This window comes from Drosophila montana, unplaced genomic scaffold, assembly GCF_035044405.1.
Source record: "Drosophila montana isolate Dmon_TW-CO22-7 unplaced genomic scaffold, ASM3504440v1 contig_779_1, whole genome shotgun sequence".
Lineage (NCBI taxonomy): Eukaryota > Metazoa > Arthropoda > Insecta > Diptera > Drosophilidae > Drosophila > Drosophila montana.
In genome coordinates, this window is record NW_026999075.1 from 1,353,668 (window position 1) to 1,379,844 (window position 26,177).

The window sequence follows — 26,177 nt, forward strand, 5'->3', positions numbered from 1 at the left end:
TTTTTCGTTTATTGTTTGTATTTATTATCTTTTCTTTGAAAAAAAGATATGTATGTCGAAATATTTAATGTATGTATAGTACAGTCTCTTAAGTTTACGCTTAAAAATTGTAGAGCAAAATATTTGATTTACTTAATAGCTAAGTACAATTAGTTCTCATGCTCTTTATATAAGGCCGCAGTAAATGGTATACATACATAGGCATGTATAAATAAACATTTATATGAATGCATGCAAAGGTATATATGATTTTATTTAGCTCAGCTAATTTAGTTTAAAAACGGGCATACACACCTATTTACAAAATATTACTTGTACATTATCGTATTTAAGGGCTTGCGCATGGAATGTTTCGAATTCTGTTGCTATTTTCTTTTTCTATTTTCTATTTTCAATTTCGTGTTTCTGTTTCTGTGTGCAGCATAACTTTGTTCGCAGCTTTTAGATATATACTCGTTCATTCTGTTTACATCGAACACTGAATCTAAACAGTAACTAAATAACGACTATAAAGTGATTGCCATACAAACTACTCGCTATAATAAATAGAAAACTGAATTATTTACTAACTAAAGCATAGGTATTAAAGTCCAAGTGTGTGTCTGTGGGGGGAGGATTGCTGCAGAGTTGCTCTGTGGAAGCCTGATTGATTGCTTTGCGAGCACCTTTTAAAGACGAACTTAACTAAAGAAAAACTTAGTACAACAAAACAGGAGCGCATTGTACTTATATGGGCGGATTTTGTAAAATATCTTTTGTTTATATTGAGGCTTGGTACCGGAGCTAACTAAATAAGTCGTTCTTCTGGCGGTGGCTTGAGCACATTGTCCATTTCTAGCCTAGGATTACAGTACTCCTGTGCGCTGGGACTGTAGGTGCCACGTGTCGCACGCTTATTGCGTGCCATCACCAGAAACGTGCCCAGCAGTGCACCAGCGATTAACAGCAGGACGACAACAACAGGTATGACAATAATGGCAATGTCTGTTGTCGATGGACCATCATCCTTGGCCGTTATCTAAAGATACATATTGATTAGAAAAGTTTCCTAGAATTGTGCACTCTTTTAACATACCGGCGCTGTGCAGTTCTTGCCCATAAAACCCTCGGTGCAATTGCAGTAGTAATCCGCTTCACCGCCGCAGTTCTCCACGCACTGCCCGCCATTGGCGCAAATGTTTAGCGTGTTGCACGGATCGGTAAAGTTACAGAAGGCGCCACAGTAGGGCTTCTGGCAAATGCACTTAAAGCTGCCCGGCATATTGATGCAGCGTCCGAGATCGCCGCAATACTCCAAGCTCTCGATGCACTCGTCTATGTCGTTTTCGCAGTGCACGCCCTCAAATCCAGTGGACGTACAGTTGCATTGATAGCCACCTACAAGATCGTTACATTGGCCATCATTCATGCAGGGATTGGAGGCACATTCATCGATCTCCTCCTCACAAAGGCGACCCGTATAGCCCAGACTGCACTTGCAATTTGGTATCTGTAAAAGCTAAAAGTTGTAAAATGTATATTCAAAGACCAAATAAATGTAGGCTTACGGAATTTGTGGTCAGACACAAGCCTCCATTGGAGCAGGGTGTCAGCTCGCAGAAGGGCATGTCACATAGTGGGCCTTCAAATCCTGTAGAGCAGGTGCAGGTAAAGTTATTCCCGGTTTGAGCATCTAAAAAGTAAATACAAGTAGGTAAATGTTAATATATCTGTATAGAAAACTGTTTGTTCGGATTGTTTCACACTTTTCGAAAAATCCAACCGAAGGTTTAATGGGCGAAGTTTCGGATAATATGGGCGTGACTTAATTGGGCGGAAAACTTTGATTCCAAGTTTTCAACTTGTCAAAAAACCGGACAAGGCTGACAGTAGATGTACAAGGGACAGCCAATATCCCTGAGGGATATTTTCCACATCGTTTCTTAGAACAATTTTAGAATAAGTATCTAGGTATTACCCGAGTCTTTGGAGGAAATCTATATCGTGCAACCTAATTACAAGATATTGCTTAGGGGCTAGCGTTGAAAACCACAAAGTTGTGGTTCCACGAAGAAGAGGATTCCGATAGTCATGGCAAATACTGGCCAATCGGCCGTATAAGCAAAAGGAGGCGTGATTCTCAAGCTGACTTTTGTAGCAGCTGAATGGATAAGGAGCATACACAGCGGGATAATATTAATGGCACAGGGGCTTTGTTAGTTAGTGAATCTATATATTGACTTACTAAATCCATTTTCACATGTGGAATCATTGCGACAGGGCTCATTTTCGCACGTCATCTGCTTGAGCGCACTGCACTGAGGACCCGTGTACTCGTCGGGGCAGTCGCAGCGGTAGGCAGCGATCAGATCGGTGCAGTTGCCGCCATTGTGACAGGGCTGGGCGGCGCATTCGTCAATGTTCTGTTCACAGTAGCGACCCTCGAAGCCGGGTTGGCACTCGCAATAGAAGTTGGCTACCTGATTGATGCATGTGGAATTGTTCTCGCAGTGCGTGTTGAGGCACTCGTCGATGTCCGTGGCGCAGTCATCGCCCTCGTAGCCCGCCTGACAGGTGCACGCGTATTCGTCGTTGGGTGCATTGCAGTAGCCGCCATTTTTACAGTCCGCTTGGAAGCACAAAATGCAGCCCTCCTCGGGTCGGGTCGAGTTCAGGCGGAATTGTGCATGCAACTGCACGGACACATTCTCTGTGTGCGGGTAGAGTTCGGAATTGGAGAAGTAAGGCAACAGTAGATCACCGACACGCGCCTCACCCAGGCAGCCCTTGAACTGGGAACCCTGCTGGGAGGATTGTGTGGAGCCGCGCAATTGACGCGACTCTGGCATGCCACCCAAATAGACTTGGGTGCTGCTGATGAGTAGATCCTGGAACGCCACTTGATCGATGTCCGTTGAGAAGCCAGGCGTGGGATCTACCATCGTTTCCCAGCCCTTCCAGCCGCCCTCAAGTTTACCGCCGTGTGCACGCAAATAAATGCGATTCCATTCGCCATCCGTGTTCTCCTTCTCGAAGCGCCCTGACTCACCAATGTGCAACTGGGTCAGCTTCCATGTGACAGTGACTCGGCCGCCATTCACGCCAATTTCAAAGAAGCTATCCTGATTGTCAATGAAGAGCAGAGTGCCACCGGCACGTGTGCGATAGGCAATCTCAATTATCGGTTTAAGAGGCGACTGCTTTGTCATGCCGCCAATCTCATCTGGCAGCTGCTCTTTGAAGTAGGAGAAGGCCAGCGGCGAATGTTCCTGGCCCGTGAATGTGATATTAGTTAAGCACTCGTAGCCATCGTCCAGATTCTGGCAGATACTGCCGCCCGGACAGGTGACTAGCTGACAGAACTCAATCTCCTGACAATCCTTGCCCTTGTAACCATTGGGGCATTTACAGCTATAGTCGTTCCATGTGTTGCGGCACTCGGCATTGTGTTTGCATGGATTTTTGCGGCACAAATCGTCCGACACTTCGCCCGGCAGTACCGAAGTACGATCAATGCTGACCGCTCCAAAGGGCTTGGCGTTCACATTTACATCGGTCACATTCAGTGGATACATTTCGACAATCATATTGAGCGAACCATTGCTCACTTTAACATCCTGTATTATGCCCTTGAAGTAATCCTTGCTATCGTCCGACTCCTTGGACGCCGTGCTGCCGCTTACGGGCACGCTGCTCTCATCTAAACCCGGCTCTGTGCTAACTGGCAGCAAAGATTCGCGAGTTGGCGCCGGCCCGCCCAAGTAGAGCACCTGTGCATCCAGCAGACCCGTCGTCGACAGCGTCTTGCGGAAGTACTCGGTACCATTGAGTTTGACCTGCACCAGTGTCTGATTACGCACCACCTCGATGAGATGATTGTAGCCATTGTCCAGCTTTTGTGCACCGACCGTATATGCCTCCGGCGTGCCATTAAACAGCATCTTCACCAGCAACTCACCACCATGCAGCTTAGCTGACACATACGAGTCGCCAACGTCTGTGGGAGAGGCACATTAAGATTGGATTTCACTTTGTTAGAAATACTCACTCTTTGTGGGCAACTTGCGCGGATCGCTTCCCAGGTAGAAGACCTGACCCGTTGGTTCGCGCGTTCGTATAAACATGGATATGTCCAAAATGGAGCGTATGGCGCGTCTGGCTACATCTGTCGTCTCCACAATCACAGCCGAGTGTGTGGTATTCTCATGTCCAAAGGTGGCTGCCGTCATATCTAATGAGAATAGAAGACTTTGTTATGCCAAATACTTGTCATGAACTGTAAACGTGTACTCACTGTGCTGGCAAGTGTGCCCAAAGAAGGGCCTGGGACAGTGGCAGGTGAAGGTGTGCCAAAGATCTGTGCACTCGCCATTGGAGTGACACGGATTTGGGTTGCATTGCTGCGTGCGCGGACAGCCGCTTTGTACATAGGACAATTTGGTATTCTCATCCATATCGTGCTCGTTGTGCTCATCGGGAAAGATCCATTTGCCATTGACGACGACATCCTGCATGCAGCCCACATAGCTCGTGGGCTGATGCGTCAAATGGTTTAGATATGACTTTAAATTGGGTATGGTTCCGCCCAGATAGGTTAGTGGGAACAAGGGCTGGCTATTGTTGGCTGTCTCATAGGAACCCACGGGAAAGATGGCCTGCTCATCATTGGCAGAAAGCACCAAGTGTGACGTATTGATGGCCACAAACACTTTGTGCCAATTACTGTCATTTAGCTTGGATCCAATGAAAACGCCCTCCCATTTGTTCAGCAGCGATGAATGTAAATTCAGCCTTCCATTGATCAGTTCCAGTATATAGCTAACCGGGCCGTTCTGACCACCGGAGGTTCCAAAGGCAAGGACACCATTTGGCAGCGTTGTCTTAAACTGTAAATTAATGTCGTAGCCCTCGTCGCGTTGCGTCTTTACCGTTATCAGACTGCTGACAACCATGGACAAGGTTGTGGTCTTTTCGCAGGTTTCCCCCTGGTAGCCGTGCTCGCAGGAGCAGTTGAACAGGTGTATCGTTTCGTTGACTAAAAATGGGCGACAGGTGCCATTATTTAAACAGGGACCACTGATGCAGCCAATTAGCGGAACAGAGCAATTCTTGCCACCAAAATTGGCATCACAGTCACATTCGTAGTCATTAATCTCATCAATGCAGGTGCCATTCTGGCAGGGATTATAGCGATCGCATTCATCAATGTTGATCTCACAGTGTGTGCCCTCAAAGCCCGGATCACATTCGCAGGTGTAGGTACCAATCTGTTAGGATAGAAAGCAATAAGTTCCGTGTCGTTTTTTTAGCTAATTAATTGATGCACTTACTCCATCGTTGCAGGTGCCATGCTTGGTGCACGGATTACTCTCGCATTCATTTATATTGATCTCACAGTTTTTGCCTATGATGCCTGGCACGCACACACATTCATAGCTGAAAATAAGATATATAGGATAAATAAGATTTTCCCCACAATGTCCCTCCAAAGTTATAAAATTCGGATTTTAGATATAAATTGTCCACTCATTTTCCGCCCGTAGAAAATTTATATCTACCCAAACTAAGATTACAAAATTAGTTTGAAGTCCATCGAATTTTAGTCGCGTGGTGTGGAATCTTGAAGCTGAAAATTCGCTTTTCTTCATACAACATTTGACCCGCATTTTCCAGGCAAGAGGGATGGATTTTTAGTGTGAAGCACCTCCCAAATGAATTCGAACACAGATAATTAAAAACGATTTTACCCCGATCGCAGGGTAAGTCAACCGTTTTTTCGGGTTTTTTACACATGCTGGTGGAATTTTGTAAAGGTAATTTTTAGCGTGCACCTGCATCACATAAGGCAACTATAACATTTTTTCAAATTTCAGCTTAGCGTTTACGGTTTAGGTTCTTCTGGTTAACCAGTCAGTCAGTCCAGATGAACAGTTTATCATGTATGTATATATGATTAATTCCAAGCACCAATTGTTAGGATTCTTAACTTACCCGCTGGCATTCTCATAGCTGAAGGGCTGACTGAATACACGTGGCAAGTCCATAACTCTGCTTAGCTGATACAAGGTGGAATTGGAGCGTTCCAAGCAGCTGCTATTGTATTGACAGGGATTGCTCTCGCACTCATTGATATCCTGTTCACAGTTCTTTCCCTTGTAGCCAGCATGGCACTCACATAAATAGTCCTTCACCTGATCTATGCACCTGGCGCCATTCGTGCATGGATTCGACACGCATTCATCAATATTCAGCTCACAGTTCTTGCCCTCGTATCCCGTGCCGCCGCAGTCGCAATGGAAGCCACCCAGCTCGTCTATGCACAGGCCATTGTTGAGGCAGGGCGCCGAGATGCAATCATCGATGTCAATGTCACATATGCGACCCGTCATTCCCGGTATGCAGGAGCACGTGAAATTGTTAATCATATCAATACAAGTGGAGCCATTCGAGCACGGATTGCTAATGCACTCGTCAATATCAATTTCGCAGTTCTCCCCCTGATAGCCCGGCTTGCAGTCGCACTCGTAGGCGTTGATCTGGTTTGTCAGAAGGATAAGACAATATTGTATTAATATTGTTTCTTTTAGATATAAAACTATCTTAGCCCTAAAATGTAACTTAATTATAAACTTACTTTTTGGAATTAAAATATGATGAATTGTAACTTTATGTTAATTATTGGAGTAGGGCTCAATATAAATTGCAAGCAATACGGAAGCAAGATAAACCATGGCTGCACAATATCAGAAAGGATTTACTGGATTTACAGAAAGGGATAATAGGAAATCCGGAAATATAAGAAGGGGAACACGATAACAAATCTGGCTATTCTTCGAATTGGGTAATATATAATTAAATTTACATAAGCTTTGCAGTTATTGAAACTATCTAGTATTTAAAAAGGTATCTCTAGATATTCCATATCAGAGTGAGGCAGATACTGTGATTAACTCTATTATTAAGTACGGGTTTTTCTCTTTAGGATAAATCAACTTAAGAACCCTAGCGAAGCTCTACATCTTGTTCTCTTTTTATATTAGAACGCACTCACTTGTCTCAATATCCGATGCTTTCCAAATTTAAAGAAAAACAACTAATTACATTTTAGTAACTGGAGACACTATTCCGACAGCTGGTACAGCGAGGCACTTACCTTGTTGTGGCATGTGGCGCCGTGCAGGCACGGGTGACTGAGGCATTCATCTACATCGGAGTCACAATGGATGCCCGTGAATCCAGGCGTACAGTAGCATTTGTAGGAGCCTTTTTCATTTTTGCATATGCCATTGCCGCAGATCTTTGGCTGCAGCACGCATTCATCCACATCGTTGGCACAGTTCCGACCTGTCCAGCCCCGCTGGCACTTGCACTCGAAGTCCCCATTGGGCAGGTCGATGCACTCTCCGCCATTCTGGCAGGGTTGTGTGGCGCACTGATTGCACACCTTGTTCTCTGGGCAAATGCATTGGTTCTGAGCACAGACCATTGGCTCCTGGCAATTGAGAGGCGAACAGTTCTCTGTCTTCTCGCAGCGATCTCCAGAGTAGCCAACGGCACAGTAACAATGGGTGCCATTCATGGAACAGGTGCCTCCATTCAGGCACTTGCCATTTGTGGCGTTGCAGTTGATGGGCGTCAAGGCCAAAGCGGCGGCGCCATCGCCCGTGCTCTGCTGGCAGTTGTAACCTGAATGTCAAATCGAAATTGAAAATCAAACAAAATTTGAGGTTAGATTTGATCATGCCTAAGTTGCTTTTGTTACTAACTGTACTTAAGACTAACATTTTAGGTTTTCTAAGCGTTGTCGAATCTAAGTGTAATAAGATAATAAATACTACAATTCTATGGATAATAAATACTACAAGTCTATATATTTACAGTTAATCTAGTGAGGGTTGCACTACCAAATAACTGAGCTAATGAGGAGATTGATTACAAGGATGTTTAAATCGGAAATTCGATATATAAGCAAAATACGTTATATAGTGGGTATTTAGATAAAAACTCTATATTTAATATATATTTAGATCTAGATTTAGTTTAAGTGGATAGTGAATATTTAAATCGATAATTCAATATTTACTAAAAGTTTTTAGAATGGATTTAGACAAAATAATATTTTTTAAAGCAAAATATAAATATATTGGATATATTTACATTGGAAATTCGATTCTATTAAAAGTGTTTTAGATTGAATTTAAACATAATAATAAATAGCTAAAATCCAAATAGGAAAATCGATATTTAAGAAAAGTTTTATATATAATTTAATTTATTAATAAATCTATATCAATATATCGTTTAAGCGTATAGAGTAGTTCTCCACACAGAACTTGCAGTGCAACCCTGGTTGTTGTTGTTGTTGCCAAACCTGTGTATCCACTAGCACATATACAGGTATAATTGTTACTATATCCTAGGCAGGTGCCACCGTTCAAGCAATTTTCTTGGGGACATGCATTCAGGGAGGCCGAGCGTTGCGTTTGTGCTTGTTGTTGTTGTTGCTGTTTGTTTAGTTTACTTTCTGTTGTTGTTGTTGTTGCTGTTCTTGTTGTGTTGGTTATTGAAGGTTTTTTGGTGGTAGTAATATTTGTTGTTGCAACAATTGTTGTGGGAATAGCTGGGGTTGTTGTTGCAGTGGTTGCTTGTTCTGGTATCGGTGTGGTTGTTGTTGGCAGGCAATGACCAATGGGGCCTACATATACACATATAATTCGCATAGCCGAATATATATACACAGGATGGTTACCAATATGCAGAGTATATATGTAAGTGTATATGTGTTTGTTTGTGTTTACATAAAAGTATTTTGGATTAGTTAAAAGCGTTTTAATTATACGTTAATTATTTAATAGCTTAATGTATATGAGTTCAACGATTTGGAATTTAAGTTAGGCGACATTGATCCTTTAAATAAGCTCTCTTTCTGACTGGGTAATCCAATTTTATTAGCACTACTTCAAATGTTTGCACCTCTCAGCTGCATATATGTATGGTTTGTGATGTTTACCAATCGTGATTACCTTTTTGTAAAATGACAGAATTGTATTCCTTACAGTTCCTAATTTATGAAAACATGAATTCATGTCAATGTAAGGACGAAATGGGTTCACCAAAGAATCTTTTATAAAGTACATAATTTATAGAGATCGACTTTCGGTAGCAGGATAACACTTCTTATTTTAAGCTTTTATTGTAAATTTTTGGACGTCTTTTTATGTAAAATTGAAATTAAACAAGAAGGCAAGCATATTTTCGTCACGCCGAAGATTATATACGCTTGTAGACATATGTCTTACTGTCTTTCATATGTTTTGATATGTCCGAATAGTGTAGCTCGTAAATGCAAAGTTTGATGAAAATATCTTCGAAAACAGAATATATTGCCCTAAAAAAAACATTTTTGACCGATTCTTCCTTTAACTAAAAAATGCCGAGTTTGGTCAAGATACCTACATAAACTAAAAAGTTTTTTATACAAGAACCCAATTTTCGGCCCATCGTTCCTATGGCAGCTATATGATATAATTCGATGTTGATACAATTTTGCATATATTTGAGGAGCAAGAAGAAGAAGAACAAGCACTTACTTTTCGACGGTACGTCCCTATTGCAGCTATGTGATATAGTGGTGCGTTCCGGTTCCGGTTCCGACATATCTTCTGACTGCCACAGAAAGACGGACCTATGTAAAGCTTCAAGGTGATAACCTTAAACTGAGGAAATAGTTTGCATACAAACAGACAGACGGACATGGCTTTATCATCTCGGCAGTTGATGCTGATTTACAAAATACATGTACCATATACTTTATGCGGTCGAAGATGAAGAAAGTTTCATGGCAAAATTTTAATAGCCTCTACAAGGGTATACAAATTGGTTTCCCATTTAATTGAAGCATTTGTAAGTTGAGCTTAAGGATCCTCTTATAAATTTTGAATTTAAATGAAGCTAGAATTTAGAATTTACAATCCTTATTACGAAGACACAAGCACTAGTGGGTCCCGAGAAGTGCAACTGTGGACCTACTTAATTTTAGTTCACAACGCTTGCGCTTGAGCCACTCGGGTGATATATAGCGTTTCTTCTTGCCACCGGCGCACAGAGTGCTCGATTCTCTTTCAAGCTCGCCCTCTCCCTCACCCAATCCCAGGCCATGCGAATCAAGCAAAGTTGGCAGCTCCATAGCGGCAGCTTTTGTTAAATGAAAATTTAAAGGAGAGACGGGGTAGATAGATAGAAAGAGGGAGGCAGAGAGAAATTTGGTAACCCTAAAACTAAACCAAAACGAACGAATTACATGCGCCACACCATGAACCACTGAACCACGGAAACCATATTGAAACGTAGAATCATCTACTCACCCGAAGTTCCTGGCTTACACATACACACGCCGCCAACACACTCCGAATCAATTGGACACTGCTGGGCACAGCTCGGACCCAGTTGGCACAGCTCGCCGCTATATTCGGGCGCACAAATGCACTGGAAGCCGATGGCCTTATCGACACAGGTGCCGCCATTGAGGCACTGCTGGGTCTGGCAGCTGATGGGATTCTCGCAGATCTCGCCGTGCCAGCCATCCTGGCACTGGCAGGTGTAGCCGCCATATGTATCAAAGCAGCGCCCGCCATTTAAGCACGGATTATCATCGCACTCATCGATGTTCGTCTGACAGAAGGCGCCCATGTAGCCAGTGCCGCTGCAGTTGCAGCTGAATCCATTGATGCTATCGATGCAGATGCCATTGTTCTGGCAGGGCTGTGAGGCGCACTCGTCCATATCGATTTCGCAACGGGCGCCCGTATAGCCCTTAGGACACTCGCAGGTGGGACTGGAGCTGCCGCTCAGCACAACGCAGGCGCCATTATTTAAGCACGGATTCGACTGGCAGAGCGGATGTATATTGACCTCGGTCTCACAGTGTTCGCCACTATGATTCGCATGACAGACGCATTGGTAGTCACCGCGTGAGTTCTCGCGACAGGTGCCGCCATTATTGCACGGATTCTTGGCGCACGGCGAGCCATTGTCCTTCTGACAATTCTTGCCCGAGTACCGAGCCGTGCAGCGGCATTCGTAGCCATCGGCACTTGAAGTACAGGTGCCATGACCCATGCAGGGATCATTCAGACAATAGTTGTCTTGCAGCCGGGTAAATGTTTCGTGCTCACTGCACGGACCATAGGACAATGGGCAGACTCCAAAGACGGCATTCTGTTTGGATGCATTCACGAACTGCAGTCCAGGCCCATCCAGCAGGCAGCCCGAGAACGAATTGCCCAATATCAGAATGGCCAACTCGTTTCCAATATCCTGGTTGGTGAGAAACTGGCTGTTGTACGTCGAGTTGGCTGCAATAAACACGGAAATATGATTGAATTACTTTTCATAATGATGGATTGCATTTATAGATGGACATTGAACGGAAGCTATGCGGCTGCACAGTACGTTGTTATGCGCCAGGTTTACTAGTCACGTAGGATATTCTCTCACGTTCTCTTATTTATAATACATAAATATGTTCAAGACCGCAAAAAACTTAATCATTTTAAAATTTAATTATTTTCGAAAATCAAAGTTGATTCTTAATTATTGTAATTATTTGGAGCTGATAAATTTCTAAAATAAATGTGATTATAATTTTATTAGAATATGTAGAATAGTGTTCTATAATTTATTTTTTGAAACGAGGTTCGCATTTAGCTTCACGCCGAATAAACAGTTAGGTTGATAGCTTATAACTATATCCTAATAATACAATTTTTGGGCCGTCCGTGGCAGACGAGTTTTCCGAACATTTAGTTGGGTGAACCTATTTTTAGCTAGTGTTACATAACTGCAATGGGATACTAAGATTTTAAAATTGGGGACTGTTAATCGCGTTTCCTAAAGGTTCAAAATTAAAAATGTAAGCAAAAAAAAATTGTACTTATATATGTATTATGCATGTATTAATATTACGATGTGCGCCGAACACGCTAAAAACGACTTAATCTATTTCGATAAAACGCAAGCCGAGACTAATTTTAATTTAAATTGAGTTTTCTTGAGCCAAATTAACAACTTTCCGCATGGAAGTGAATTAGGTTTTGAAAAAGTTGCGGACTGTTTGGGTTACTATTGTCATTTATGGATACAGATTGAAGCACAAAAAAATTAGTTTTAAAGTTCCGTTGCTTAATAAAACGGATATGGAACATCCGATAATTGATTAACATTTTTGGGTTTAATAATTAAGGCATAATTTTCATTCCCAAATCGAATTACCAAACAATATTAACGAATGCTTTAAAATGTTATTTCTATTATTATTCTTATGTTTTTATAATCGATATTGTCTATAATTTTATTATGAATAGTTTAAAAAAAATGTGATTTGCTTAATGTTTGCTTTGATCTCTTGTTAAAAATGTTTGATTTAAAATGTAATCAAAGTAACTTATAAATGTGTAGCATTTATTCCCTAGGAATATAACAAAAAGTACCATTAATTTAATGTTGGCTTATACAGTCAGTGATATGTCTAGACTTTTTCGAGCCCAATTTCCATGACTGACTAGCCCGCTTTAATTGGAAGATAATTACTTACCAAATATAATTGCCTCACGATCCACATGCAAATAGAGATTACCGTACTCGTATTTGAACTGTAGCGTATGCCAGCGATTGTCCAACAGTTGGTAGGGCAATCTGACGTCCAGGCGATTGTTCAGCCCGATGACGGCTGGTCCGGCGAGGGAGACTTGCAGGAAATCGTTGAGCACTGAGATTACGATTGAGTTTTTGTTATATTGCTGGGCGAGTATTTCCCCGCCGCGGCACGAGCGGAAACTGATCGCAGAGTGGTCCCAGGTGGGCATGGGCGTTTGCAGACGCAGATAAGCGGACCCATTGAAATATGCCTCCTTCGTGTGCACTTCCACCGAGGCAACATCTGTGCGAGAAGAAAAGGAAATGAGGTGAGTATTGTAAAAAGAAAAAGAACGGCACGCCGAAGATGAAATACTCTAGTAGACAGACAAAAAAACAAATGCCTTAGAAGTGTTCAGAAGTTTCATATGCGGCTTTAAAAATACGAACTTGCAGACAGTTAGGCGATAATTAAATCTTATATTTGCTGAATTTGGTCCCGGAAACTCATTTTGTGTATCCTGCCGATTCTGATAAATATACCTACTGCAACAAAGAGACAGAGCTAAGCGTTGCTTTACAAAATGAGAAATTATTTTGCATAGACAGACGGACATGATCAATAAATAATATAGCTTATGGTGTTGGAGATAACTTCTGTGATACGTTACACGTTTCATGACAAAGTTATATTACTCTTTGATAGGGTACTCAAATTGGACAAGGCCAGGCAGCCGGTAATCGCATTTGATTACAGGTCAAGCAATGCGGGTAAACGGGGAGGGGTAACTCAGTTAAAGAGACATTGTTTTTGCTGCATTTGTAATCGTAGACTTCCTCATTTGTCACGTTTTTTTTGCGACTTGTCTTATTGGGTACACGGCTAACGTCTAATTTAGCAATTGGCCAATTGGTCAAACAGACTTTTCGCCTGGAAAGTGTTTGAGCCGAAGCAGCATTGACCAAATTAGAAAAGTTGCCGGCACAGATGCCACCTAATGTTAATCAGTTGCTCCCAACGTCAACTTCGCAACACAACTTTCATTTGCGCTGGCGGCGCAGAATCAATTCGCCTTTCCCGCTGCCCTCACCACAAATACATGCATACATACATACAAACATACATAGATACACACATACATACAAATGTGCGTGTTTGAGCAGCACCAGCAGACACCACCACACGTTAAGCTCAAGTGTTTTTCTTAAAGATACAACACGGGCTCTATGGAGTGAGTGCACAAGCCGTAAAAAAGCAAAATCAAAACATAAGCAAGTTTTTTTTTATTTCTTCAGTGGAAAAAGTTGAAATTACGAGAAAGAAAGTTGTACTTAGGAAACGATAATGTAAATTTTTAGAAACATGAAAATGATATTAACGATTTATTAATTTCTTCCGATTTTTAATAAACACGCAATTTCCGAATTTATCATGCTATACGAAAAAGCTATTATATCCCTTGATCTTGAAAAATATTAACACTATTTTCTCATATCGAAAGAAACACCTGACAGAGTTATATGTAGCTTGCATCTTTATAAGTAAACTAATTAAATATATTAGTATTCGAACTAATGTTCAAGTTTATTATTAAAAATACATTATAGAAATGTTTACTGAATAAGACCTATGTGTCTAGGCATAGGCAAAAATAGCTGTCAATGTAAACACTATATTATTTATAATATGCTAATGAAACTTTAAAGAAGATAATGCAATTACTTTTTAATTTCCAGTACAGTATCAAAGTTTCTAAATTTCCAAAAAAAATGTTGGTTCCTCTCAAAAGTTGGCACAGTTTTCAAGGTTTTTTAATTTATAAAATTTCTTGTGTATTTAGGTTTTTTAAATGATTTACTTACGTTTATATATGTACTTATTATATGTATATTTACTTGTTTACTTCGTCTTTGATTTGTTTGCCATGTTACACAAATAATGCTTATCTTAATATAATATGTTGTTAGAAATAAGAAAACTAGGGGTTCACATAGCTAATGTGTTAACAAACAGAAGAGTATGAAATCTGCCTCATATGTAGCAAATAAAGTTAGGAAACGTAACTGTCGAAAGTTTTTAACAAAATACTTTAAGAGTGTGTACATATGCTCATATATATCTATATACTTATATACATTTTCTGAGGTAACATATGTATATGAATTTGTCTTCGAGCTGGTTTCAATGGCATTGGTTAAGTGGCAGTAGCTGTTTATTAAGAAATAAAATATAAAAAAAAAGATTTAACAACAAAATTTGCAGTTTAGAATTTGTGTTAAGTGGCTGAAAACTCGATATTGTCATAAATCTAAATTTGGCAAGTGTGAACAAGAAGGTTTTTTGTTTATATTTAATTCTCTTCACACAAGCATATTGTTTTTAAAACTCTGACTTGCCCCACGTGACTCTGAACTCTTGGCCCCTGGCCCTAACTGCCTAACAGGCCAGTTGGCTTAGAAACAGTTTAAGCAAATAACAAACCAACTGCATGCAATGCGTTGACCAGACCTCGAACTGGCCCCTCCCTTACCCTACTACGGCTGCCCAACGCCACCCCCGCGCAGGGGTGAAAACCTTATGAGGCCATCGATTTTGTTGCGCCGCTTTTAAAGCATTTGATTCGCATTAAAAGGCGATTTAGTGTGCTGGACAGTTGGAAATGAAGGGTTCTGGAAACGTTTTGCTGTCATTCGGTTTTGGTTTTGGTTTTTGTATTTGTATTTGTGTGTCAGCGCTTTGAGAGCTTCGTGCCCACTCGTGGGTAAGTAAATGAGCCAGTAAGTAAGCCGTTGGTAAAGTAGCTCATAATTATATTATACTCACGTACGAAACTGTGCAGAAAAACATTAAAAAAGCTACAAAACGCATGTAAGAATGCTGCAAACAAGATGGTTTTCACACCTCAGATACCCTATTTTAGAATAATTATAAGATCAAGGAATAATTTAAAGCTTCCACCGAACCCGACTGAAGTTAAGCCAAATTCTTGGTAATTAATAAATTAATCGCGATGGACTTTTGCTTCATACACTTTTATAATTACTTAAAATTGACTCATTTACTATTTTGTTATTTACTTTTGATAGTTTAATTACTCTTTTAAGTTATAATAGGAAAATAGGCAAAAAGTATAAATAAAACTTAACTTTAAGATAGGCCTAAAAAAAAAGATTTTTTTAGAAATAAGTGAAGAGAAAATCAACATCAATTTTTAATCATATAACCACATAGTAAAAGTCTAGCAGTGCAGAGCGAGGCTGCATCCCTTTTAGCAAATTCTTGGTATACAGGGTATGAAAATGCCATTTAAAATAAAAAAGAATTACTTATTGTATATGCTGTATGTGTAGACATGCTCTTTTGTATAACAGCGTTGGCCTTTTGTGTTTAGCCGTAAACGAACGGAACGGAAATTTCATAATCATAAACGTTTGAAATGCGAAACAGCAAAAAGAATTTTTGTTTTCTCATTTTTGACAACTGTTCGCTTACGTCTTGTTCTTCATTGTCTTGTGAATGAATCGACAAGACGACGACAGCCACGATGATGACGACGACGAAGACGACGACTTTGACGGCAACTTGGAACGAGATCTTGAGTTGGGAGCGAGCGAATTTTAAGTTTTTAGCGGTACCATAAAAGAAACAGTTGTTAATGGCTCTGCTTATGCCCTGTATCCACTGAGATGGGTAAAAGAGGGTATTATAGGTTTCAGTTATCTTAATTTTCTATTATTGTTTGTAACAGGCAGAGACGGATGCATTTTCGACCCGATAAAGTATATGTGTATAGTCTTTGAGCTTTAGGATATGCACATTTTGTGGTGCCATATTTTAGCCTTAAAAATGTTATAATGATCGGACTTTAAACATCGAAGTTATTCAAGAATTCATTTCCCTTAGTGTGAGGCTGAGTGAAGAAATAGCCACTGCATAAAGTGCACAGCCTGCAAGCTTGTGCGTGTGTGTGTGCTTTTGTGGATGATTTAATCTATAATTTTTGTAAAGGCAACTCGCTGCTGCAGAGTATTCTCTGGTGGGACACACCACTCACTAGAGGATTCTTAGTTTTCTATTTTGGGCACATTAAGTTTGAAGCTAGCGACTCTTCAAAGTTGAAGCTTAATGATGTTTAAATCGCGTTAAGCTTTAAGTTGGGCGTGTCAAATGGTCGCCACAAAGAAAATTTAAATGCTCGTAACTAAATGAGCACAAAGAATTTTTAACAAAATAGTATGCATAATATATTGAAGAATTGTGACAATAGCTTGTTTTGACAATGCTCCTTCGAATTTATGTTTGTTCATCAAAATTAATGATCATGCAGATATGCAGAATCTGCATAAAGGCGCAAAAGGCTAATGACATTTATGTAATTAAATAACTCGATATACATAGCTTTCTTTATTATTTTGCATATGACATAGGAGATTCTACAAAAGAATATTCGATATTTAAACAAGCGCATGATATACTAAGCACATACATTTCAGAAATATTCCACCCAATTTTCACTATATGCCATAATCTGTGTTAAACGTACCTAGCTGTATTTTATTTAGAGAATTGAACTTGAGTTTGAAAGGCATTTGAAAAGATTTAATGAAACTGTGTTTTTATACAAACTTGCGACCTTGCAAAGAAAATACATTTTTATTTTTAAAACATTTAGACATCTGTATAATAATGTTGATTTTTAATACTTTGTGCAACTTAAGGGTTAGATGTATTTAATAGTTTCTTAAAATCTTTTTTCACATTCATTAACTAAGTCAAATATAAATTTCTACTTTCGTTTAAGCTTTTAAAACGATTATAAATTTTCCCATGCATGTAGTATTTTAATAGATACAATCTAGACAGTTATATCATTATTCATTTCCCATTTCCCCAAAGTGTTTTTACAAAAAACTTAACATTCAGAAAAAAGTAATGTATGCAAATGCAATGTCGAAAACTGTGCTAAATACTCGTATAATACAAGATTGTAGCTCAGACTCCTGACACGCCCACTTTTGCATAGGCGAAAGACCCAGTTAGTAAACACTCACACACATGCAAATTTGCATAAGTATGCATGTAAATTAGCTCAGCTTTGGGCCTTTGCATTGCATTGCACTTTGTGGCATGACTAATCAGCGGCAACTTATACATAGGCCAAAAACAACGTGGCTCACACACACACAGACAGACAATGCATGTTTGACGCGTTTTTTGCAGTCGCGATTTGTGAGCTGTTTTGGCTGTTTGGCTTGTATTCATTTTTGCAGCTCAGGCGTTTTCGTCTTGTTTTTTTTTTTTGCTCTCCCAACTTTCTAAGCAGCGTGAGCTGCAACTGTTAGCTCCAAGTAACTATCAACTGGCACAGCACCCACCCACCCTCTGGCTTTCCGAATGGCCACAACGAAAACCCAGCTGCGGCTCTGTTTTTCTTTTATTCCCTTGCGAAGGTTGTTGTAAATTTGTCATGAAATATGTAAGGAATCTTTCTCAAAAATTCCCAATAGTATATAAGATATATGAGATATAACATATATATATTCTTCATCATTATCAACAGTTGAGTCGATGTCTGTCATAATCGGATCACTGTATCACATAGCTGCAACAGGAATGATAGCTCGAAAATTAAGTTAATTTTTTGTCTTCAACACGCTCTTTACATATGAGCAAAACATCGGGCTACTATGTAATATATGTATAGCTCTATAGGAAGAATCTGAAGAAATAAGAGTTTTTTTAGACTGCAACTACAGCTGTATGGTATTGATATTGAGTTGTTGTGTAAAAACTCTCTTAAGCCAAAGTTAAATAGAGTATCTTTTCTTCGGCGTGCCGGGTATAGCCATTCTTTCTAGTTTGGTCATACTTCAATTATTTTGCCATTGGTTGCTTCATAGCCAACCCACACACACACACAATGTTTTATTATTATTGCGGCCGATGTTGTTATTGTTTTTCATTTTGCTGTAAATACTTTTTGTTTTTTGTTTAATTTTTTTTTTAGCTTTTGTGCAACATACGCCTACGAACAAATTTCATTTTTGTTGCTTTGCTGCTTATTGGACGTTCCAAAAGTTGCATAAATTAGTTGTGCCGTTTTTGCTGGGCTCTTACTTTTTAACAATTTTAATTTGTTAACCGTAATAACAACAACGACAACAATTTCGTTTGTAATTTTTTAAAAATTTTTAATTGCATTTTAATTGTTGCGTTTTCATACCGTTTTTAGTTTCATTTTTTGTTGCTGCTGTTGTTGCTGAATTTGTTTCTATTCATGGAAAAGTGAAAACGTGTCGCGATTAAAGTTTAATTATAGTTTGGCGATAATGCGATTATCGAAATTTTTAGAGCTATCACATATATTAAGAGCTTCAAAAAGCATGTCCAAGAGAAAGACAGCGAGAAAGGGAGAGATAAAAAGGGAGAGGGAAAAAGACATGGGGAAAGCAAGCTATGCCTTGAGTTGGAATACGTTTAAGCTCTGTATTTCCCGATCTATATCTGTTCGGAACAATAGAATTCGCTAATGAGCAGTAATCACAAATTGAAGAGACTACGTCTATAATGTAATAAAAATAACTATTATCTTATTATAAAATTAATAAAAAAAAACTGGCTAGAGCCTTGTATACCACAGTGACTATCATTACCGTAAATTCCATCAAACAAAAAATTGACTGTTCTTAATTTACTAAAAATGCAGCTCCCGTCTACATTAAAAATTTCCTAACTGCACAGAAGAATATTTCATTACAGTTGAAAAGTGCAAAGCAAGATCCATAAAAGGATCTGTACTGCTCTTTGGCACTAGGGATATTGATAGGAACCTAAGAGTTCCTAAGGTGGGAGACGTAATCGGTGCCACACGATACTTTGAACGCCTTCGCTTCCATCTTCAGCAAAAGCGACTTGTTTCTTCTGGAAGGAGAAGACTGGATTTCAGCTTTCTAGGGCAAGAGTAAAATGATTTAACTGTGCATTTAATGAGAAAGGATTCTTTAATTTAAGATAATGAAAATTACTTTAATGTGATCAATATAATTCAATTTTTTCGCATTAAAGCCTTATTTGGTACACGTTTATCGCAATAACTCAAACTATAAATTTTCCCTCAACAGCTTAAGCTCGCAATATTAGGCTGCAGTAATCATGTTTATAATTTTATTATATATGCTTTAGATATATGAATTTTTACTGAACAATTAATAGGTTTTCATGACTTAAGTTATGCTGTGCGTTTTTTTTTGTAAAACCTCACCAATCTTTCCACCCAAGATTAGAAAACAGTGTAAACTTGTGCCATACAAAATCTGAAGATTGCCTTTTCTTTTCATTCTTTTCTTTTCTCCACAATTCTTTCAGTAAGTTTTCTTATCAGTTGGACTCATTGTAATTGCATATCAGAGAAGCTCACACTCAGTTCCTTGGAAAGAATCTCTTGTTCAAGCTGCTCCAAACAAGTCTCGTTCCCGTTCGACGGCAAACACGTTGAGATCTTTCATGTCTGAGTGCGCTTTATATTCCGACTTGGTAATCATTTGTGCAGACACCTTTGGATGCAAGCACACAACCAAAAACAAGCGCAACAAAAATGAATATAACAAAGTTTTAAATCACTTAACAAATTAGTTCCCACACTAATTTCCGCTTGTGCTTCTTAGAATACCTCCTCGTATAGACGTTTTAAATATTTAGATAAATACGCTCGCTTGATTATATTGTTGTATTATACAATAGGTAGACGATTATAACAAAAGCAATTCACACATGCGAAGGAAAGCTAATTAATTCTGATAAATAATCGCGTCACATGAACGCAAACGCGTTGAAAACGCGTTAGAAACGCATAGGAAACGCGCTTTGGTGGCTGTGTCGTGCTTTTGGCAACCTTTATTCAGCGAAACTCCACCCCGTTTTCATCTATGTCATGGGCTTCAGACGTTTCTGGGAATAACAACGCGCCCAAAAATGCTTAGAATTGGGCACAACGTGGAGTCACTGGTGGCGCCGCCGCCGCCGTCGCCGTTGCGCTGACGCGACTCGCCTGGGAACCAGTTTTCCAGTGGCAACAACAATTGGAGGCAGCCGCAGACAGAGCCACAGCAACAGATACAGATACAGCCCTTGCGTATGAGCGATCCAGAAGACCCGTTCGGCAAAGTAGCACAAAGCAATGAACTGTTGAAAAATGCCTGAGAATCTTTTCCGGTGCTTGTGCTTGTGCCCGTGCCCGGAACAGTCTGAGCAAACACAGACGAACAGTCGAAACTGGCTTGCAACAGTTGTGGGCGTCGCACTGTTGTATGTTAAGCTGAAACAAAATTTCGTCAAAAGCTGAATATGCACACGTAGTTGTGATGAAAAGTTTTAGAAATGGGAAATTCAATACAACACCGAAAAATGAAAAAAGAAGAATGCAACTAAAGCGAGATCGATGATTAAATACCCTTAAGTTTCATATTCAAATAGAAATATGCAAAATTGAAAAGTGTTTCATTATTATACATATATTATCCTATACCTTCTTATCAAGCTTGTTTAAATGTTCTAGCTATGCTTAAAAAACTATGTATATATTATAAAAATGGGAGGAGATATCGACAATAAGAATTATGAGTTCGTTTATAGCATAGCATATATGTATATTTTAATTTCAATTCTCTAGCTTTCGTAGATTATTGTTTATTGACACTGATAAGAATATATATACTTATAGGCCCGAATATTAGTCCTGCTAAGCGATACGAATTTCATGTCAAAATTAAATTACCAAAATAGGATGATGTCAGATTATTATTGCTATTTTATACACTTTTGTAGGAAAGTTATGTATTATGTATATGTATAAAATGCCTAACATGAGTTTAAAAAAAAAAACTGAAATTGTTCTTTTTAGATTAATAATAATAAATGATGATTAGGTTTGGAGTTGTACTATAAAAATCAAATCTAATTGCAATATCGAAATAATTGAATAAAAGTATAAAGAGCCAGTCTGTTAAAGATTGATTTGTATAATGGCACAAATAATAAAAATAGTGTATACTAACTGGTATATTTCCTGTCTATAGGTCAAAGAATATGCTAGTTATAAAAAATATCTACAAACAACATATTTATGTAGTTAGGGAAGCAAACATAAAATATAAGCGATATCTCATCCAATTTACAATATCTAAGGGCGATATCATGTTTTTGATTCGTTTGTTGGGTTTTTATTCCACAGTGCGGATGCGAATGTTTTAACTCCAATGAAAACTCAACGTTGGCTGTTGCGGTCGACTCGCTGCGTATGCAAATAGCGACAGATAAAACGCAGCTACGTGATGCCTCTGATAAAGTCAATGACAACAACAAACCACAATAACCACCACCACAGCAAAAACAAAACCAACAACGCCCACAATTTAAACATTTGTTTGCAACTAAAAGCGAAAGCAGCTGGCTACATTTTCATTATGTGTGAGTATTTTGTATTATTTTTTGTAATTTATTTTTCATTTTTGCGGTTTGTAGTCTTCTCAAGGTACTCGAAAATCGATGCACCCACCGAAGCCTGAAAACTGGCAACGCTGTAAACGTATATCTGCCCTTTCTTTAAACCTTATACACTTAACATGATTAAATATGAAAATAGAGCTATCAAAAGATCTCGATCATGGGATACCCATGGAATGACCAAACATAATTGTAGTTATAGTGCAAATCATAATATTCCCCATATTTATAAATACGTCTTTCAATAATTTTAGAATATTAATGATTGTCTTAACCCGAAGTTACTTGGCCCGGGCAATGCCGTTTAATATCTCGTACCAAACACATATCAAGTTAACTTCACTCTTTTACAACTATCTCCGCTGCGCAGCAAATTAAGACAACGTCCTAATATGCGATTCTCATGAATTCAAGTAAGATTTAAAAGTGTTCATAGTTTATACTTTTTATAATTTATATTATTAAGTTGGGTTGGCAAACAAACCCAAACTCATACCTATTTTTACATCCTTGCACGATCTTGCTCTCTCTCTTTCTCCCCCTTTTATTTTATTCCTATTTCACTTCCTTGTTTTCAACCCGCTTTCTACTTCTTTTGCTCTGTTTATGATTTATTTATTGAAAACTCTTGTACTCGTAATAGAATGCAACAAAAAATTCATGCGTTAGCATCTGAACTTTTAGGTAAGCACATAGTTATTTACATATTATTATATAAATAACTCCTAGTATGGTATATAACAAGTACTGACGACTTGCACTAATGGTCAGCGTCATGAAATGGCCATCAGTCGGCTGCGTAGGCTTAGTAGCTGAATGCGACACGCGTTCCGGCCGATTGCACTTTAACACTTGACCAGCCTGGGGGTGACACACCCGCGACGGAACCACGTCCGCGGTGGTAACGCGGGGTCACGTGTTGTTAACGTTAACGACTCAGGTAGCACAGGTAATTTTCTGGTCTGTGTGTATGTGTGTTTTACCTGCACTGCGATTTTTTCTTTGAAAATAAAGTATATTTTCCCTTTAAGATGCATTTCAATGGAAACCCGACTTTGATGATCGACGAGACGAAGTTGGCTGCGTTTTATGATGAGGCTGAAAAACCAGTTGTTGTAATTGTTGTTGCATCTCCTGCTCATCATCATAGCGAGGGCTTTTCCCAAGTGCAACTGTTACAACAACAAAAACTAGAAAAAGATTGGCCTCCAGCACATTACCAGTTGCCAGCCGCCTTAGCATTTCTTGTAGCTACGATTACTTTACTTTTAGCCCAGATAAGATATGCACATAACAACAAAGTATGTACATACACATAAATATGTATGTATGGTTAATAAATAAACGTATTTTTGAGGTCGCTGTTTTGCACAATCGATGAGCAAATAGCGAGTGAAGCCTGTCGTTATATGCAAACAGTAGTTACACGCATACTCTATATACAGAGTAGTTAAAAAAAAAAGATCAGTCGAGTTTGGGCACTTCGCACGATACCCTCAAGTGGGCTTTTTTTCAAACTGGCAGCTGTTTGTTGATTGACAGATAAGCAAAGGTGTCCCCAACAAATACTATTTCAATTATCAATGCGTCATTTTCTTAAAGATGATTTAATCTCCTAAACTTCTATTATTGGGAAATTCTAAAGCGACTACACCTGGTAGTTTGTGTTCGTTAGACTGGATAGTTCAAAAAGGAAGACAATGACGAATTTACTATTATAATAAATTGTTTATAATCTGCATAAGAATGGAACCAAACACACCATTTTTTAATGACATAATATTTAATTAATGCTCAGAAACTCAAGACTAACATAAAATCTCTGTGTGGGAAATGTGTTGTGATTTCCTTCAATTATAAAAAGCATAATTTTTTTTATTAATAGACGGCTTTTATCATTTTAGAATTTAAGATTTAATATTTTACAGCTGTAAAATTTATTAATCTCGTAGTTATTTTAGTCTATGGAATGATGCCAGTTACCCATTTATACAATATAATATCTTTCAGCTTTAAGATAGTCAAGGACCTAGAGCCGCCAAAGACCCAGACTTAAAGAACTTCTGAATTAAAAGATCATAGGTATTTTAGTACGAATCATATTTTAGTCGCTTGTCTGTACTTCTTGAAACTATTCAATACATTTCATCGCTTCATTCAGTCCAACCTGGATTAATATAAAATCTTTAGTATGCTAGACTAGATAAGAAACTTTTTTCGATATAAACAATCTCATTTTTACGACAACAATTCGATTTTAAACCATGTCGACACATAAACACTCTATAAATTATAATTAATATTTTATTGATGCAATTGGGTGCAGCTTTAGGTATTACTCATTAAAATAGTATTTATGCTTAGGTGTTGCCATTCAAAGCCCTGCAACGACCGCCTTTTTACGTATTGGCACATGTCGCTTTGTAAACAAGCAACAATAAAGGCCACACCAACAACAATAAACACTCTCCTTAACAACATACATACAGTGTACTCAAAAAAATGTAAGTGGCTCAGCAAAAAATTGGAGCCCACAATGGTGTCATATGAATTGTATGTATTTATGTTGTTATTGCCCCAATTGAGCCGCTCTCTTTCCCTAAAACATGCTCTCACACATACAAGCACTCACAATTGTCAACTGTCACTCTCCTAAGTCCTGACTATGTGCAGCCGCACAAACACTCACCTGTTGCTAAATAAATTAAAATGAAGAGAAATATCCATTGGGGGGCTGAATTGGCGCGCTTGAGCAGCAGCGTGTACTTCGACGTCATTTGAGCTGCGCTTTTCGTGCGCGCACGGCTCAGTCGTTGTTGCTGTCTCTGTTGATTTGTTGTTTGCTGTTGTTGCTGTTGTGTGACGTGCGCGTTAGCAGCGGTTGCTGACGCATAGACGGCAGCAGAAGTCATAGCCATGATCGTTTTAGTCGAATTGGAGGTTTTTTGTAACTTTTCGGCGATAGACTGCAGTTTTTATTTTCTATTTATGTGAATGTGTGTGGTTCAAAGGATTTGCTTCGAAGTCGTAGTGCACATTGAGCTAAAGTTGTCTTTTGTTTGGGTCTCTCGTTGAGCTTTTGTTTATTGCCTTTAGCTCTCTTTACACGTATTGGCGTGCGGGTATGTGTGTGTATGTGTAACTTGCACTTGGCGTCAAGAACAGGTTTTAGTTTTCAGCTACATAAAAAATTGCGCGGCTGCTGTTGCTGCTGCTTTTATTTTACACTTTCGCACGCGACACTTTCTAGCATGAATCTAAATTTGAATTTGAGTATTGAACACACGGCAAATACTCGAGCTAGCAATGGCCATTATAGTTTGATTTGTTTGCGTATTCATAAGAACAAATACACACACACACACTCTCGTACCGTAAACATAAACGAACGAGTTGGCTTAAATGCTTCTTTTGTTGCTTTCCACCAGGTATTGTTGTGTTATTGCTTTTGGTGCTGCTTTGACTTCTGGTCGTCGTTGTTGTCTGCCCTTTTGAACTGCAAGCAGCATTGGCTGCTCCACCAATACACGGGCGCTGGCTTGCATTGGCTAACACTAACACCTGTGCACACTAGCATAGAATGACAAAACGAATCAATTTCCGTTGACCGCTCCCACAACTAAAAACGTCCAACACGCCCGAGAACAAAATGCGAACTGAATTGCGCGCTCGTAGTCATGTAGAAGGCAGACTTTGAGTCAGACGTGCTCGAGCGCTCACATTTAGACCTAGGCAGTAGTGTGTGAGAGAGAGACAAATATTGTCTGTTAGCGGGCAGGTGGGGTAGATATGTGAAGACAACAGGTAGTAAAAAACAATCAGAGTTGATCGATTTATAATCTGGAGAACAATCGAAATGTACAACGTATATCGAAACTTAAAATAATGATACATTTTGAAAAGTAAATTTTTTCGTGTAAATTAAAATTAAAATTATGTCTACTATACCTTTTGCGGCAGACAAAGGCTACAAATCTTTTGCAGAATTTATATACGTTAAGTTACCAGTTAAGGAAATGCTTATGTCTAACGTCCTACCTAATTAAAATAGAGCCAAAAATGA

The 26,177-nt window shown here is 39.0% G+C and overlaps 1 protein-coding gene across 2 annotated transcripts; it reads right to left on the reverse strand.

The window, feature by feature from the left end:
* crb (crumbs) lies at positions 1-25,751 on the reverse strand. 2 transcript variants are annotated; one of them, XM_064698524.1, is made up of 13 exons: positions 24,804-25,751; positions 12,572-12,916; positions 10,344-11,333; positions 8,351-8,674; positions 7,133-7,665; positions 5,971-6,515; positions 5,310-5,415; positions 4,274-5,246; positions 4,028-4,210; positions 2,225-3,976; positions 1,548-1,672; positions 1,076-1,489; positions 1-1,018 (listed from the first exon to the last, which is right to left on the reverse strand). In XM_064698524.1, the coding sequence occupies exons 1-13, from the start codon at positions 25,030-25,032 to the stop codon at positions 788-790; spliced, it is 6,750 nt and encodes a 2,249-aa protein (XP_064554594.1). In that variant the 5' UTR covers positions 25,033-25,751; the 3' UTR covers positions 1-787. The 2 variants fall into 2 exon arrangements, with proteins under 2 accessions (XP_064554594.1, XP_064554595.1); XM_064698525.1 differs by lacking the exon at positions 8,351-8,674 and having other exon boundaries at positions 24,804-25,750.
* Between the last annotated feature and the right edge of the window lie 426 nt (positions 25,752-26,177).